The sequence below is a fragment of the Trachurus japonicus genome, chromosome 1 (genome assembly GCF_045865225.1).
Source record: "Trachurus japonicus isolate A0001 chromosome 1, Traja_1.0".
Classification (NCBI taxonomy): Eukaryota; Metazoa; Chordata; class Actinopteri; order Carangiformes; family Carangidae; genus Trachurus; species Trachurus japonicus.
The window spans coordinates 26,662,157-26,677,046 of record NC_140907.1 but is presented as its reverse complement, the minus strand read 5'-3'; the positions used below and the strand labels follow the sequence as shown (position 1 = coordinate 26,677,046).

At 40.0% G+C, this 14,890-nt stretch overlaps 1 protein-coding gene across 1 annotated transcript; it reads right to left on the bottom strand.

Moving 5' to 3' along the window:
* Positions 1 to 905: 905 nt before the first annotated feature.
* LOC146992025 (PDZ and LIM domain protein 3-like) lies at positions 906 to 14,089 on the bottom strand. The gene is made up of 7 exons (XM_085783258.1): positions 13,906 to 14,089; positions 7,043 to 7,194; positions 5,995 to 6,079; positions 5,715 to 5,902; positions 4,097 to 4,224; positions 2,569 to 2,680; positions 906 to 1,437 (listed from the first exon to the last, which is right to left on the bottom strand). Exons 1-7 carry the CDS (start codon positions 13,996 to 13,998, stop codon positions 1,248 to 1,250), a joined length of 948 nt encoding a protein of 315 aa, XP_085639384.1. The 5' UTR covers positions 13,999 to 14,089; the 3' UTR covers positions 906 to 1,247.
* Between the last annotated feature and the right edge of the window lie 801 nt (positions 14,090 to 14,890).

Genomic DNA, 14,890 nt, shown 5'->3' with positions numbered 1-14,890 from the left:
CAAAATGCGAGAAAAAATCTGTAATGTGCAGGCTCCCTAGGTTGAAATCCACGTGGTTTTATGACCTGTTCCCTCAGTTTTCCTCGAGTGATGTAACTAGGACTTGAATTTGCATAACACCCCTACCTGGGACCGGTAGAAGGGGCGGGGCAAGCAGTGGTTGATTTGCATTTAAAGGGACAGGATCTGAAACCAGCCATTCTGAACAGGGCTGTTTTGAGTGGATGAAAAGAGCTGTGATATTTGATCCTTTGGGTATTTTGACCACAGCATGTCACAGACACCAGGGAACTATTTTAATTTGTGGAAAAGGGGCATAATGTGTCTCCTTTAAATCATTATATTAGTTGTATCAATTGTATTGTGCAACTTAGCCACTCTGTTATGTTGCTTTCATGTGCAAACCATCATGTAGTGTTTGGTTCTCAGTTTAACAGTGTCAACAACAACAAAAATGCCTAAACAGTGATGGTCCTGGAAAGTATCTGGAGAGCCAGATGCTAACATCTATAAGCTTCACAATAACAATGCTAACACACTTCCATTCAGGAAGAACTGTGACTAACATGTTCCCATCTTAGTTTATTGTGTTAGCATTAGCAGGCTAATTTGGTGATTGGTACTGAAGATCCGTAGAGCTGGAGCTGATGGGAATGCACTCATATCTTTGGACAAATGGTGCCAGAGAAAGGTAATGGTGGCATACAGCACTTCTTCAGGACAGACTGGACAGTACAGCAACAGGGTATTGGAAAATGATAAGATTAGAAATTGTATAATGAACTCACTTTGATAATGAACTCTCTTCTACACTGGTAAGTAACCAACTTTTTATGCTAAAGCTGGAAGCAGTAATAGCAAAACTCGCAGCAGTATCACCCCAAGACAACAAGTACACATCGTCATAGACTATGAACAGAGCGTCTTTATTGGAAAGACATCAAACTGTGAGAAACTGGCAAGAAATAAAGTGGCTGCTGTCTCTTCTGCTGAGCTCTTCAAACAACACGACTGTTCAGTTATCACCTGCAACGTGTTAGTGGTTTCCAGGTAAACACAGCATACAGTTATGTACAGAGAAAAGCATATTCTTGCTGAAATATGATTGCACACAGACAACTTCAAAGTGCAGATGATCGCTTAAACAGACGTAGGACGTAGGAGTGTGTGCCGAAGTGTGTGTCTGTTTGTGTATGTGCCTGCCATGTGTAAGTGCTTGGGGTCTTGCGCTCAGGAGGAGGGGGGATCTATTCAGATGTATAAGTTGTGATTAGGTCATGTCCCTCTGGTGGTCTCATCCTGGCCCGAGCGTGAGTCTCACAGTACAGCTGCCCCTCCACGAAGAAATAACCCCTTTGTTTGAGGTTGACGTCACAGTCAGAGCACACAAAGCAGCCGGGGTGACGATATTTATCCCGTGCTTTCACCACCGTCCCGCTGTATCATGAAAAACAGAGACAGAAGAAGAACAAAAAGTTATGTGAACCACCAATAAGCAGCCGAAAAAAAAAAAAACACTGGACGGACCAAATCAGTAAAACTACTGACAACTTCACAATAAAACTTAAACACCAGTTTGAGCAGGGGTCAATTTACCTTTGACCGCATTGAGCATCATTGTTTGGTGTGAGCAGAAATGTGCAGCGTTGCATGTTTAGCCATGCCTGATCACAGAAAACTAATACACAAATACTAAATTTAAGAATCAAAGACACTTAGATGAATGGGTAACCCTTAATTTACAGGCCACTAATTATGTGATAATGTCAAGAAATTGCCAAAAAATAACAATTAATTGCATCATAATGTCGAGAAATAGCCTAGATATTAAGGTCAATTTCATAGTAATGTCGAGAAATATAGCCAGAAAATAACAACTGATTGCATAGCCCAGAAATAACGGTCAATTGCAAGGACTTGGTGGAGAAAAATTCTGGCCTTAACTAAAAATTCAAAGCAGGAAAAGCATGTGTTATGTAATCTTTTGCCTTTTTGAAAAACATGACATTACTATGAAATTGACTGTTATTTCTATGCTTTTTCTTGACATTACTACTCAATTAATTGTTTTTTTTTTTTTGTTTTTTTGGGGCTATTTCTTGACATTACCATGTAATTAGTGGCCTGTAAATTAAAAGGGTATCCGAAATCAATTTCAAACAGTCTTCAACTTTCTCAAATGTCTCCTTTGACCTAAAACAAAAGTTGCAATAATGATGGATTTTTTAACACAATGATGCGCTTACATTAGCTTTTATAACACTTTGTTGTTGTTGTTGTTTTCAGTTTAGCTTTATGTTTCCAATCTATACATTTCATGAATAAATTGTTTATGTAAAGGCAGATAATTTTATGTTTGATAACTTTTCTTTGTCTAACATGTCCCAGTCATGCAGAGTACAGTATGTTCAAATGGTAATTCATGTTTATACAAGCTTTACATTGCTTACAGTGCTGTTGTAGTACGTAGACTACATTGTTGGAGTAATTTTCTCTCATCCTTTGTCTGGATTGATTCACGCTGGGTCTGAATGTGAATCACAGATGATTTGCTCTATTTTTACTCACACAATCCCATTCCCACACTTGTCACAGACGGGCAGCTTCTGCAGGTTTCCTGTGGGTGGAGCTGGTTTGGTCGTGGGGGCCTTTACTGTCCTGGTCACAATGGGACGAGTGCCTGCCCACATGGGAGAGAAACCACTCAACGAGACAACTCTGTACTCATACATGATTAGGGCAGATGAATACAAACAAAACACTCTAGAGACAGGAGGCAGGGACACTTGAATCCTACATGACACCTCCTTTCAGGCTGTAAGCCTTACCCAGCTCTGTGTCTGACACATTTTTTACTTCTCAATGAATGAAAGAAAAACACGAGTGGTTTTGTAACGACGTGTTGTGCAGCTCTTGCGCGTCTCTCCATGCATAATGAGGGGAACACATGGTGTGTCATAATGACATATTGTGTGGCTTTTAACTATGCAAGATATGAGTGTGTCAGTGCCAAAGCATATATAATCCGCAAGCTAATGTTATGTCATCTGTGGTTTTATCTTTGTTCCCTGAATTACTATGAATACAATTTTTGAGCACTTGTAGTACATAAAATGAGCAGCAGAGATACTGCACACTGGTCGTAGGGTTGCTGGTTCAATCCCTGGTTCTTCCTGTTTACATGTCCAGCTGTTTTTGTGCAGGACAGTGAACCCCAGAACTGTGTAGATATTAAAAAAAAATATTGTATCCTTCAGTACATTTAAATTCCTGACACATTTCATGAAGATAAAATTGCTGTAGCAATACAAACTTGTTTTAAAGCCATTGTATTGAATATTAATTCCTTCTATGTTCATTTATTAAACATTAAACACACTCCCACTCTGCTTTTTCTAGACTGTGTGAGTGTGATGTGTTCATATTTAATCACTGATGGAAGAGGAAATGTGATCTTTTACATATGGAAAAGTAGCAGCAGCACAGTGTAGAAATACTCAATTACAAGAAAAGCCAAAAACACAGAAGTATTATCATCACTATGTGCCTAAAACGCTCATTATGGATAATGATATTAATGTAAACTGTGTAAATATTGCAGCAGTAAAGGTGGGGATAAGTTTACCTCCTTTGTACAGCAGGGAAGGAGTTAAACTTGGACTTGAACTGGGCATGTTTTTTTTTTTTAGGTTGCTACAAGGGGTTTTAAAAGTTACCATATCTGATTGGCGAATGTGAAATAACAGGTTTCCAACTAAACCCCGTCCACTACAAACTGACGAGGAAAGCTCAGAGAAAAGACAAACAAAAGTTAGGCTTATTATCAAAACCATAGTGCTATTGGATTTTTTTTTCTTTTACCCAGCACAAAACAGCCCTTGAAGAATAAGCTGAGCAAGAGCATAAAATAAATAAATGTAAAACATCTGTTTCTATGTCTTTAAACTGAAATATTGCATCTTCATACCATTTAAAACATACAACTATTTCAGACTGTCAACCTCCTCTGCTATACCGAATGATTTCAACATGTGAGATGTTTTTGTGTAGTGGAGGAAATACTGTATATTGTCCTGGAGGAAGAGGAAGAGCTCACCATCACTGTCAATAAAGTCCTGCAGGGCTCTGAAGGAGCCAGACTGTCGAGGCTCCTGGGGCTCCTCCTGGTCTTTCAGTAACATCCGGTACACATCAGAGTCCTCGATGCTGGTCAGAGTCCTGGGGCTGAGCAATGCACACACATACACACACACAATACCTTGTTACCACTTAATTTCATTTACAGTAAGAGGGGATTGCCTCCTGCTAGTGGCAGAAATGATACATTGCAGTTTTAAGTGAACTTCATGGACTAGACCACGTAGAAAAGATGTTGATTAATGAACAGTTTTAGTTGAGATTTATGCTCTTTTCATGCACATTGTAATAGCTTCTATCATAATCATGTTCTGGTCTAAAATGATTTCATATAGTCTGCTGATAATAGCGGCTGTGTGAATACATTACAAGGTCCATGTAAATCAGCTGAAACTAGCAGAGAGTCTGCGTTGCATCAGCTGCCACGGCCCAGGTCTGACGTGATTTATGTCTTATTCAGAAGTTGTGGTTTAAGCCATGGAAAGATTCATTCCTGTGAGCTGTGGTAATACTGTATATTCTCAGTGTGACACACCATATATCAGGTAGCCTAATGAAATCCACATGACTGCATGGGAAGGCTGAAGGCTGACACACTGCGGTGCATTAAGCTATTCAGCTGACACCTTCAGACCAACGGGGTGATGAAGTGGCCTTCAAGAGGTGAGTCATGTAAAGAACAGGTGGGCTAAAGTAAATGTAACCAGAACTGGAGGGGAACAGGAATCAAAGAGGGAACAAGCGTCACAGCTATATCTGAGAAATTGTATTTTTGTTGTTTGGCCTGAAGGGTACTTTTCATAGACAATTAACTTATTATTAATGAGAAAAATTATTACGCAACATGGAATATTAACATTTTACATGTGAGCAACGTTAGCAGTTAGCATGGTCATTCGATTTTTGCATGTCTTTTAGCTTTAAGCTGAGGTTGATGGGATGCTTTATGGTGTGTTGTCATGATTTACAGTGTAAGCCAAGAATGAAATGTGCAGGGATGAGTTATGCATGCTCAGATGAACATGGATCTACCAAGACAGGAGGAAATACTGTTGTAAGACAGCCAATAGGAATAATTTACTGTTTGAGGGGTTTGAATTTAAATTTAGCAGCCAAAATGTTATTGATCTCACACTGCTCTTTATTCATGTGCAACACCATATTTGCAATATAGTATTATTGATTGTTGTGCATTATAATCGCCTGAACCTGCATGTTTAAGTGTTTTGTATCTTTCTTTTTTTCTAATTACTCATTTTATGTTATTATTAGAAATATGTGGGGTTTTTTTTTATGTTTTTGATGCAATTCACATTCTTACATTGTTACTGCTGCCCATCGTGTGACTTGCTAATTGAGATGATGGCCACTATGGTAAAATTATTGTATAACCTGTCGCTATTCCCATTAAATACGTCTGTCTGTGCATTAGCTGCCAAGATAACAAATGTTACCTGGTACCAGAAACAGATGGATGGATGTGCACTGCAGAGGTCGGGCTAAACAACTCACACACTTATAGTGTTAGTTAGTTTGTGTGGTGCCAGGCTTTTAACTGGACTGCTGCGATCAGTCACCTCGCAGGCTTCTGAGGGATGATGCCTCGGATCTGGCCCTCCATGGCGTCCTGGATGTTGCCTGAGGAGTAAAGGCCTATCGGAGTATTGTAGGCCGTGCTGACCACCTGGCGCTTGTCATCGATGTTTGCTGCAGCAACAAATGGTTGAGCTTTCCGGTTGTGAGCGGTGCCAATAGGTTTCAACTCCTGAACAGACAGCAAAGGGAACAAGAACAGCAGTGAGACAATGTGAGGCTAAAATAAATGTGAATGCATTCTTCAGACTCTGTCACACAAACCTGTTGTTCTGCTTCTAGGTTGATTTTAAATGGGTGAGCTCTGCCCTCCTCCACAACACGAGGCGACCACAGTCTGGACTCATTCCTGGGGGTTAAAAAACAGATCCTGGTCAGAAGGTCATCGCAACATGACTGATGGACTGACTGTTCAATAACTCTTCTGTATGTGTGTGTGTGTGTGTATGTGTGTGTGTGCGTGTTTGAGTCTGTAATCCAAACCTATAAAAACATCAGGACTGAGGTTTGAACTAATGCTGACATGTCTGGTCTTACCACTGGTTCCCATTTTACAATTTCACAAGCAAATTCAAACTGAAAAAAAAAGCATCTGAATGGAGCCAAATTCATAAGTCATAGCAAAGTCACTTGGTTTTTTAAAGTGTCGTTGAATATTATATTGTCCTGTTGTAAAATCCACAAAAGAAAATGCAGGAGCATGCTCACAGCTGCAGAAGGATTAAACTAAGAGCAGATGGAGGAAGTAAAAAAAAAAAACCCTTAAAGGTTTCACTGACATTTGCAGCACAAGACTTGCATCATTTTCGGTAAGCACTAAACAATAATGTACTAAGAAGTCTTGTTTTAATACACAAGAGAAAAACTGTGGTTTCTATTAGGAGGGGAAACCGCTGTAAGAGGTCCAAAGAAAAAATCCAAACCATTGTGAGATGATTGGCTGATTTCATGGATGATTTTTTGCCTTATAAGGATTTAAAAATTAAAGAAATAAAATAACAATTCAGATAAAACGAGGGGGAAAAAAGCAACATTTAAACATAGGTTTTGTGTGAAGATGTTCATTGTGTGTCTGGACACAGCTGCAGACACAAAGATGTGACCTGATGGACACAGTAAAAGAAGATGTAATCCAATACAACACTATAACATTGGGTTTCAAATGTAACTTAGACTCGAATCAACAGGTGCCAGACCAAAAACAGCACAGTAACTTTCGTAAACACTGTCATTATTGCACAGCCGCATGTGTTAAATTTCATTGTGTTCAACACCTGTTTGTGTTTTCTGTTGTGTGTCTTCTTCATACAACCTTTCAACGGTGAGAGAGAGCTGACTGAAGGACTCCTTTATCTTGTTCTGGGCCTCACAGTGCAGCATGTCTGCAGCGGGGACTCCCTCGATGGCCACGATGACGTCGCCGGCGCACAAGTTGGCGAGGGCGGCCTTACTGCCAGGGGTGATCTGCAGGAGAGCAGAGCAAAGGTGTAAACTCCCCTCGCCAACTGCCGCCTGCATCGCCCCCCTACCCCCCCTTTTCCCCTGCTGTTAAACCGGCCTGCATGCGCTCCCCTCCCATGAACCAGTCTGCCATCCAGTCCTCCCATTAAGCTGGCCTGCTCTCCCTGTCTCCCTTGCCTACCAGAAGCTTCCTTCTCCAGCTGTTGTTAACATTTCCATGTTTCCCATATTCTCTGTTTATAAACATAAACTGTTTTCTTGTCTGTAACAACATCTATTGCACGTCTGTCCGTCCCGGGTGAGGGATCCCTCCTCTGTTGCTCACCCTGAGGTTTCTCTGATTTTTCCCTAAAAGGGTTTTCCATTGAGTTTTTCCTCAGTAGATGTGAGGGTCTAAGGGCAGAGGATGTTGTTATGATGCCATGTAAAGCCCTTTGAGACAAACTGTTTGTAAAAACGGGCTATACAAATAAAACTGCCTTGCCTTGCCTTGCCTAAACAACGACTAACGACTGGTCTGACATGTCACCATGAGATGGTGACAAACGATGAACCAGATAAAGAGGGTAAACATTACAGCTGCATGATAATTTAATAATAAACGTTATATATCTTATTTTACTTTATACAGCACCTTTGTTAACATAGTTACAAGGTGCTTGTACAGGAACAGAAGAGAGAACAGGGGCAGACAAATGACACAACTAATGAAAAGTAAAATAAAAGGGAAATCCTGTGGCTCATGGTTTATACTAAACCAAGAAATTACAGTAAATGCCCTGCAAAAATAAGTGCAACACTAGGTGTCTAAGGGGTTAAATGTGTATTTTTTCAAAAGTTGGTTTTTAAAAGATGACCTGACCTGATAACCTGACTCATGGCTCTATACACAACATGAGGAACCACTGAATGATTTAATGCATGTGAAAATGTTGTGACTCTTGTTCTGTGGCTTTAACTGTCACCACATCACATTTAAAAGCAACATAATACATTATAAAGGAATGGTGTTTATCCCTACAGCACCTCTAGAGATCCTATATCAACACTTTATAAGAGACTTTATGTTGTTTCCTCTTTAACTTGTCACCTGGCAGCACGTTAGGAAACCTGAAGGACTTTTAGCTAATTCTCTTTGTTTGTTTTTATTTCCCATTTTTATCTAACTCCTAAATATGAATTTGGTGTTTTATCTTCAGAAAAAATAAACCAATGAATAAGTAATTTCAGTATAATTATATTTTGAGTTCCATCCACAAACAAAAATAAGCCTTTAAGAGTCAAATAAGAGTCATCTGACAGCTCCACTGAGGTCATGAGAAGTTCAAGACCAGCCAGCCAGGTCAAAGGGCAGGAAAGGTTGAATATGTTACATATTCAACCAGCAAACAACAACAAACAACTGTTTTTCTTCTTCAAATTAAAGTTAAAAAGATTTGCAGCTATAATGTATGAAAAACTATGTTTGTACACAACTTGAGCATTTTAAACCTGAACACCCTGTAAGTCACAACACCCAAATACCGTACTTACCCTTTTCAAGAACAAATGTATATAATCAATCAGTTGTAATGCTAGAGGCTTTTTTTGTGTATTTCCATTGAAGCAGTTAAGTCAGACAAAAATGCTATTTTTATTGAAGTAAATATGATGTGTGGTTACTCTAAACGTTGCTGTGCTGTGACCGCAACATTCAATCTGTGTTTCAGAAACCTGTAACAACCCAGTATCGGCTGGAAACAAATTGTTAATTTCAAGTATGGTAAGGAGGAGGATCTGTAGCCCTGACAGGCCAACACAACAGCAACATCAACTTAAAGGCAAAAGCCACAACATGGATGCGGTTTATGTTTCTCATTGTGTCTGTGGCTTTTGCATTTGTGTTGTAGCTTTTTAACTGTATTGTGACCTGTCTGAGCCACTGTACTGAGTCTGAGGATAAATGTATTCTAAGTTCACTTTCCTAATAATAGCATATGGGAAACTCAGTGTTAAATTCTTCTTCTAATATTGTTCTTTTAAGTTAATATAAGAGATCAATACTGTAAACTGTGAATAGATTAAGAAATTTACTTTTCTTAGTTGGACTTTTTTTTTTTACATTTCATAGTGAATCCTGGAGGGATGTCTTCTCATCTGCTCAGCCAGAAAACAGAAAACAGCCTTTCCTACTGTTTCTTATCCAACCCATTCAAACAGCTCACTATCTGCAGATGGTGCAGCTTCGTGAAAACTTAAGGTCTGCTCTCCATCACTGGCGCGTCGTCTCTTAGTACAATACCCAACAGTGAGGCCCCTTGTTCATGTTTCTCTTTGTTCGTCCTCACCTGGCCTGAATACAAAACATAAAAACACAGACTCCTCTAAATAGCCTAAATCTCTCTCTCTCTTTTTTGTTCATTTTTCTTTTCTTTTTTTTCTTCCACCAGATGTATTCTGCAAAAACACAGGCCTGTTCTTAGATGCAACAGGAGTGTTTCTGTTACACATGAAAGACATTGCCCTGGTTGGTATGCATGCATATAAACCGTCCGTCCCCCCGTCATGGAGATAAAATAAACACGTGCAGCTTCCCACTAAATGACAGCATCCAGATGGAATATGTGCTGTACCGGCCAGGAAGTGATCAGGATGAATAAGGACTCCCAGACAAGCCATCAAGGTCAGAGGGAATACCTCAGGAGGCAGCTTCCAACCAAACCCAACATTCCCACTTAGACACTTACACAGGGCATGACCTATGCTCAGCCATATTGCATTACGGGACATAGGAAACTTTGCTACACTGGGATGTTACACTGAAACTTGAATTAGGTCATCTGCCTATAAATAACAGTGGATGAAAGTGCTGAGGGGATGCCTCATGCTGCCAAAGAGGGAGCAGTAAATTACAGCGGAGCATTTGCCTGACTGCATGTTCTACCGCTCTGATGTCTGATACCTGAATCCATGCACAACTTTTTATTGGATTCTTTCTTTTAGCTGCAGCAGCTCAGTTGTCTTGTCAAACAGCTGTCTTTGTTCAAACGATGACCATCATGTGATGTTTTGCTTATTTCTTTCTCTCTATTTCTTTGTTTTGCTTTGTTCTGTCCTTTCGCTACAACCTCCTGCCTTTGTTTTCTGCACTTTTTCCTTTTTTCTTCCTTTGCCTCCTTGTGAAAACTGAAGAAAGAACATGAAAGCTGAATTATTTTCTCTAATGGTACTCCAGTACAATTTTCTAGTATATTTCAATACGCTTATAATTTAAAAAAGAGAGAGAATTCAGTTACAGTGATAACTGTCCACAAAATATTAGAAAAACAAACATGCTATATATACATGTTTGCTAATCTTGCATTAAAAACATTGTACTCCCGTTATTTGGTATTGTACACATCATTATTCATATAATTTATATAGTAACAGTGGATTAGATGACTGTGATAAAGTGAAATGGGTTATTCACTGTGCTAAACCCACAGAAAACCATCACCAAACTCTACAGCTCCCTTTAACTATACAGGCGCATTTTAGGGTCTTTTAGCTCATTGTTTTGGTTTTAAAGCAGGTTTAACTTCACTTTACATACTTGATATACTAAAAAGAAAAAGCTGTAACAAACCCTAAAGTATGCGCAATATCTAGCACCAGACAGCAGCCTGATTAATTAAGTGACTGGTAGAACATATGGCTGCTGCTAAAGATAAGACGTTTCCCCCAAGGAGCTTGTGAAGACCAAACAGAGTTAAAATTAGAATGAATATTGGACTTACAGTCGCCGAGTGCCTAGAAACACAACTCTGAGTGAATGAAGATGTATTTCTAGCCTATCTTTGCTGCATGTTCTCACCGTCAACAATTTGCTAACATGTCAGCATCCATTCCTACTTTGAAGAAAAAGTGTCAACATTGTGTTCACAACTGGCCACATAAAAAAAAGAGGAAATTTAAAATGCTGCTTTTAAAGGATGGTGTATCACTAAAAGCCTGGGCAAATAAATGATGATGTAGGAAATGACAACAAATGACAAAAATAGTGATAGCAGTGTGAGGGTGGTGAAAGAAAATGCACATTAATTCTCATTTTCTTAAGCAAATTTTCTCAAGATTCAGTTCAAATTTGAATCAAATTTGGATAGAAACCTCACTTAAGTATTTAATTTAGCCTACTGCAGACTTGAATTTGTAGTCTCCACACTTGACCCAAAATGACCATGATGACATCACCAGGGTTATTTTCTCAGCTCCTCCAGAAGCACAGAAGAAACTATACATCTGCTTTCACAGTCTCAGTACTGTAATGCTCCCGTGACTCGAGGATCACTTAAACCGATCCTGAAGTGCATGTTTTTTTATGGAGTGTCCCTTTAAGGCTGCTGCTGTCTGCTGGAGAAAAAAAAAGATGATAATCACTTGTGTTTACTTTCCTCGACCAGCTGGGAACACTGGCTCGGGTCATAGAGAGAGGAGGATGTTCCTGACCAAAAATGGCAGTGGAGGGAGACACTGTCGATTCACTGTGCCTGAATGAAAGTCTGTGGCTTTGCTGCAGAAACAATCCCGTCCATTTGTCACATTAGACACTGAACGCAACACAGACTGTTCCTCGGCTATATCAGAGTCTTTTCTTTAATGCACGTCTCTATTACCAGCACATTCTAGCACATGCTTCTTGTACCACAGCTCATGTATAGTTTACTCTAACTGATTCATCTCTGCCACTCTTTTTTCCACTCCTCTCCTTCCTCATCCAGTCCAGCCCTCTCTCATCACTGTTCTCATGTGGAGCCGCCGAGTGTCCGCTAACACAACAGGTGTTAGGTTATAGGACAGAGCCGCTGGTCGGAGCTTTTAACTGACTGTGCTTTTAGACAGTTACTTCCTGAGATCTTCCCCTAAATATAGACGCACATAACCCCAACAGAGCGGGATCACTGGATCTCCCCACATCTGATCCAGGACTCTGGGGACACGGCTCGCAAATGAGGCCAAACACTGATGAAGACGTCAGCGTTCATATGCAGGATGTTCACTGCTGAAGAGTTATAAATGATAGGCAAATATCAATTATGAAAGTGAAAATAGGAAAAGGAAATCTTTCGGTGCTACTGCAGCTGTTATTGCAATACAATCCTAATGATGCTATTTATGCATCTTGAGGCACATTTGTGTCTATATTATTTTTGTGTGTAATTATTTCCTCTGTTTATTTATCACTCTCTCCCTCATTTTAATTTAATTTCATATTTGGTATTTTTGGTTTTATTTACTCCACCATTAGGATTGTCTTCCTGTGAATTTAATTAGTCTTGATGGAGCCATGTGTCCATTTGGAAGTGTGATGATAATAATGCCACAACTAGAAATAATGAAACTTGTTGTCGTCCTTAGAAAAAAAAAGTGAAGAAAACAGAAGAGGAAATCATTTAAAGCACGTACTGTTGTGATGTTAACAGAGTTTTGGGATTGTTTTAACATCGTTTGATGAGAAGATTCAGTATTTGTGTCGGTAAACAGAAACTTTTACCACAAGCTTGATGTCAGTTTTCTTATATTGCAAAGAAAGGTGAATTAAAAAAAATATCTCTCAAATTGTCACACTGGTCCTTTAAATGGTCTAAAGTCTTACTGGTATCTTCAGTTTTGTAGTTACATTTGATCCAGTTGTTTGGCCACATTTCCTATCAACAGGAAATGCCATATCAGTTCCAGGAAATTATCCTTTTTATTCTCAGATGAAGATAAATCCTGATCCACTTCATCTCAATCTGCAGCCACAACTCCTTCAAACCGTCTGCTCTCTCTTCTTTTTTTTTAAGTAAGAATCTGTATCTGTGTTTGTAAAGTTTTCTTCACTGAACTACACTGAGGGTTTAATTCCTTATCCATTGCGTAATGTGTCATCTCTCCGCTCCACCTGTAGCTGTCACTTTACGAGGATGATTTGTTACGTGATGCTGCGTGTTGACCCTAAAGCCGAGGTTCACTATCTCCTGAACAGCTGCTCTGTTATAATAGAAACATCACAACAGAGCCTACAACATCATCATTACACACAAATCCGTTGTTCTGACTCAGCCATGCCTCAGCTGTCAGTGTGAATTCCCTGAATTAAACCACTTTGTCCAAACAGATAAAGTTCATCCTGCATCTGGAAAACTCCACCATCCTGTTCCTCTGTCTTTTCCAGGTGCCATGTTTTCTTACCAGGTTGTTTAAACTGAATTGATTTACATGCTCTGCAGTAATGCAGTGCACTTTTAGGGGGTATTTTCCATGCTCCTAAATTTGCCAGTCTGAAATCCCTTCAGTGAAACAGCCGTATGTGTGTGTGTGTGCATATGTCAGAGTACAATGTAAGTTGCTATTTGTATCTAAGCCCCTTGCATTTACTGTGGCACAGGTGCAGACCTCATGCCACAGACTCTTTCTCGAATGAACCCTCCTGGAGAGCTCAAATGTTGAAGCCGAACCCAAGACTAATGCCTCTGCACTGTTTAAAACACAACAGTTTAAAAATCACATTCCTATTTACACTGTTTGACATTTGGCTCAGGTTAAAACATTATAAACAGAGTGAAACAATCCCCTGTTTTTGCCCAGAACACTGTAAAAATGTGCCAGGAAAGGAAAGGAAAGCATCATTAGATGGTTTGTTTTGATTGAGAGGAAAACCCAAAAAACTGATTCTGCAAACTGAAACTTTCTTCCACTCACTCACTCACTCACCCTGGAGATGGTCAGGGGCTGGTTGAAGTCCTTTCCTCCCATCAGGCGAAACCCCCAGGGGGCCGGGCCGTTGAGCACGACATTGAGTGGCATGACCCTTTAAAAAAAAAAGTCTCCTGCCGCTGTTAGATAACAACAGCACGGGGCAGTGAGCTGCACGCTGCGGGGAGCACAGTGAAAGAGCAAGGCACTATGAAAGTGATGGAGAATTTGAACACACGCTGGGGGAGGAGTGTGGTGGTGGTGGTGGTGGTGGGGGGGCTGTAGGGGGAGGAGAGTGGACAGACCCCACCCCAGCAGTGAAGTAATTTGTCAGATTTTGGGACCTGACTCTTCTGTTTGTATCCCACCACCAGCACTTGCTCACTCGCCAGTTTTCCAACTTCTTGTGAAGCCCTTTTCTTTTTTCTCTCTTCTTATTTCTTTTTCATACCTCTCTCTCTCTCTCTCTCTCTCTATAAATAGAAACCAGTGCGTAATTGTCTCTTAAATCAGGTGCAACTCAAACTTTACTTATACCCACACAGGGTTCCTACAGCGTAAACCAAGTTAAATTTAAGACTTTTTAACACGTTTTTAAAGCCACTTGAAATTAAATTTAAGACCGACTTCACAATGAACACAAGTGTTAACATTTTTAATACGTTTGAAAGATTGATTTAAGACATTTTAATGCCAATTAATGCCTTGTTTTTAGATTAATGAATTCAATGCCTTTTAAGACTTTTTAAGGATCTATAAGAACCCTGCCACAACCAGTTTTGGCCCACACACACACACACACACACACACACACACACACACACACACTTCATCACACCGAGTAGGTATGTGGACACTTGTGGACAGAATGAGGATGTAAACCATGCAGCCCCCTCCTCCTCCTCCTCCTCTCATCCCCGGGCAGCTCGGAGTCTGGCTGGTCTCCCCTCTGTCTCTGTCTCTCTCTCTCTGGTTGACGGGTCCTGCTGCTCCTGTCCTTATT

What these genes read in the sequence shown, in the direction of transcription:
- LOC146992025 (XM_085783258.1), bottom strand. Translation starts at nt 13,998, where the DNA reads ATGCCACTCAATGTCGTGCTCAACGGCCCGGCCCCCTGGGGGTTTCGC. An exon ending in AGCCCCTGACCATCTCCAGG is followed by an intron (nt 7,195 to 13,905) that starts GTGAGTGAGTGA and finishes GCTCTCCTGCAG; the next exon opens with ATCACCCCTGGCAGTAAGGC. An exon ending in AAGTGTGGGAATGGGATTGT is followed by an intron (nt 1,438 to 2,568) that starts GTGAGTAAAAAT and finishes TTCATGATACAG; the next exon opens with CGGGACGGTGGTGAAAGCAC.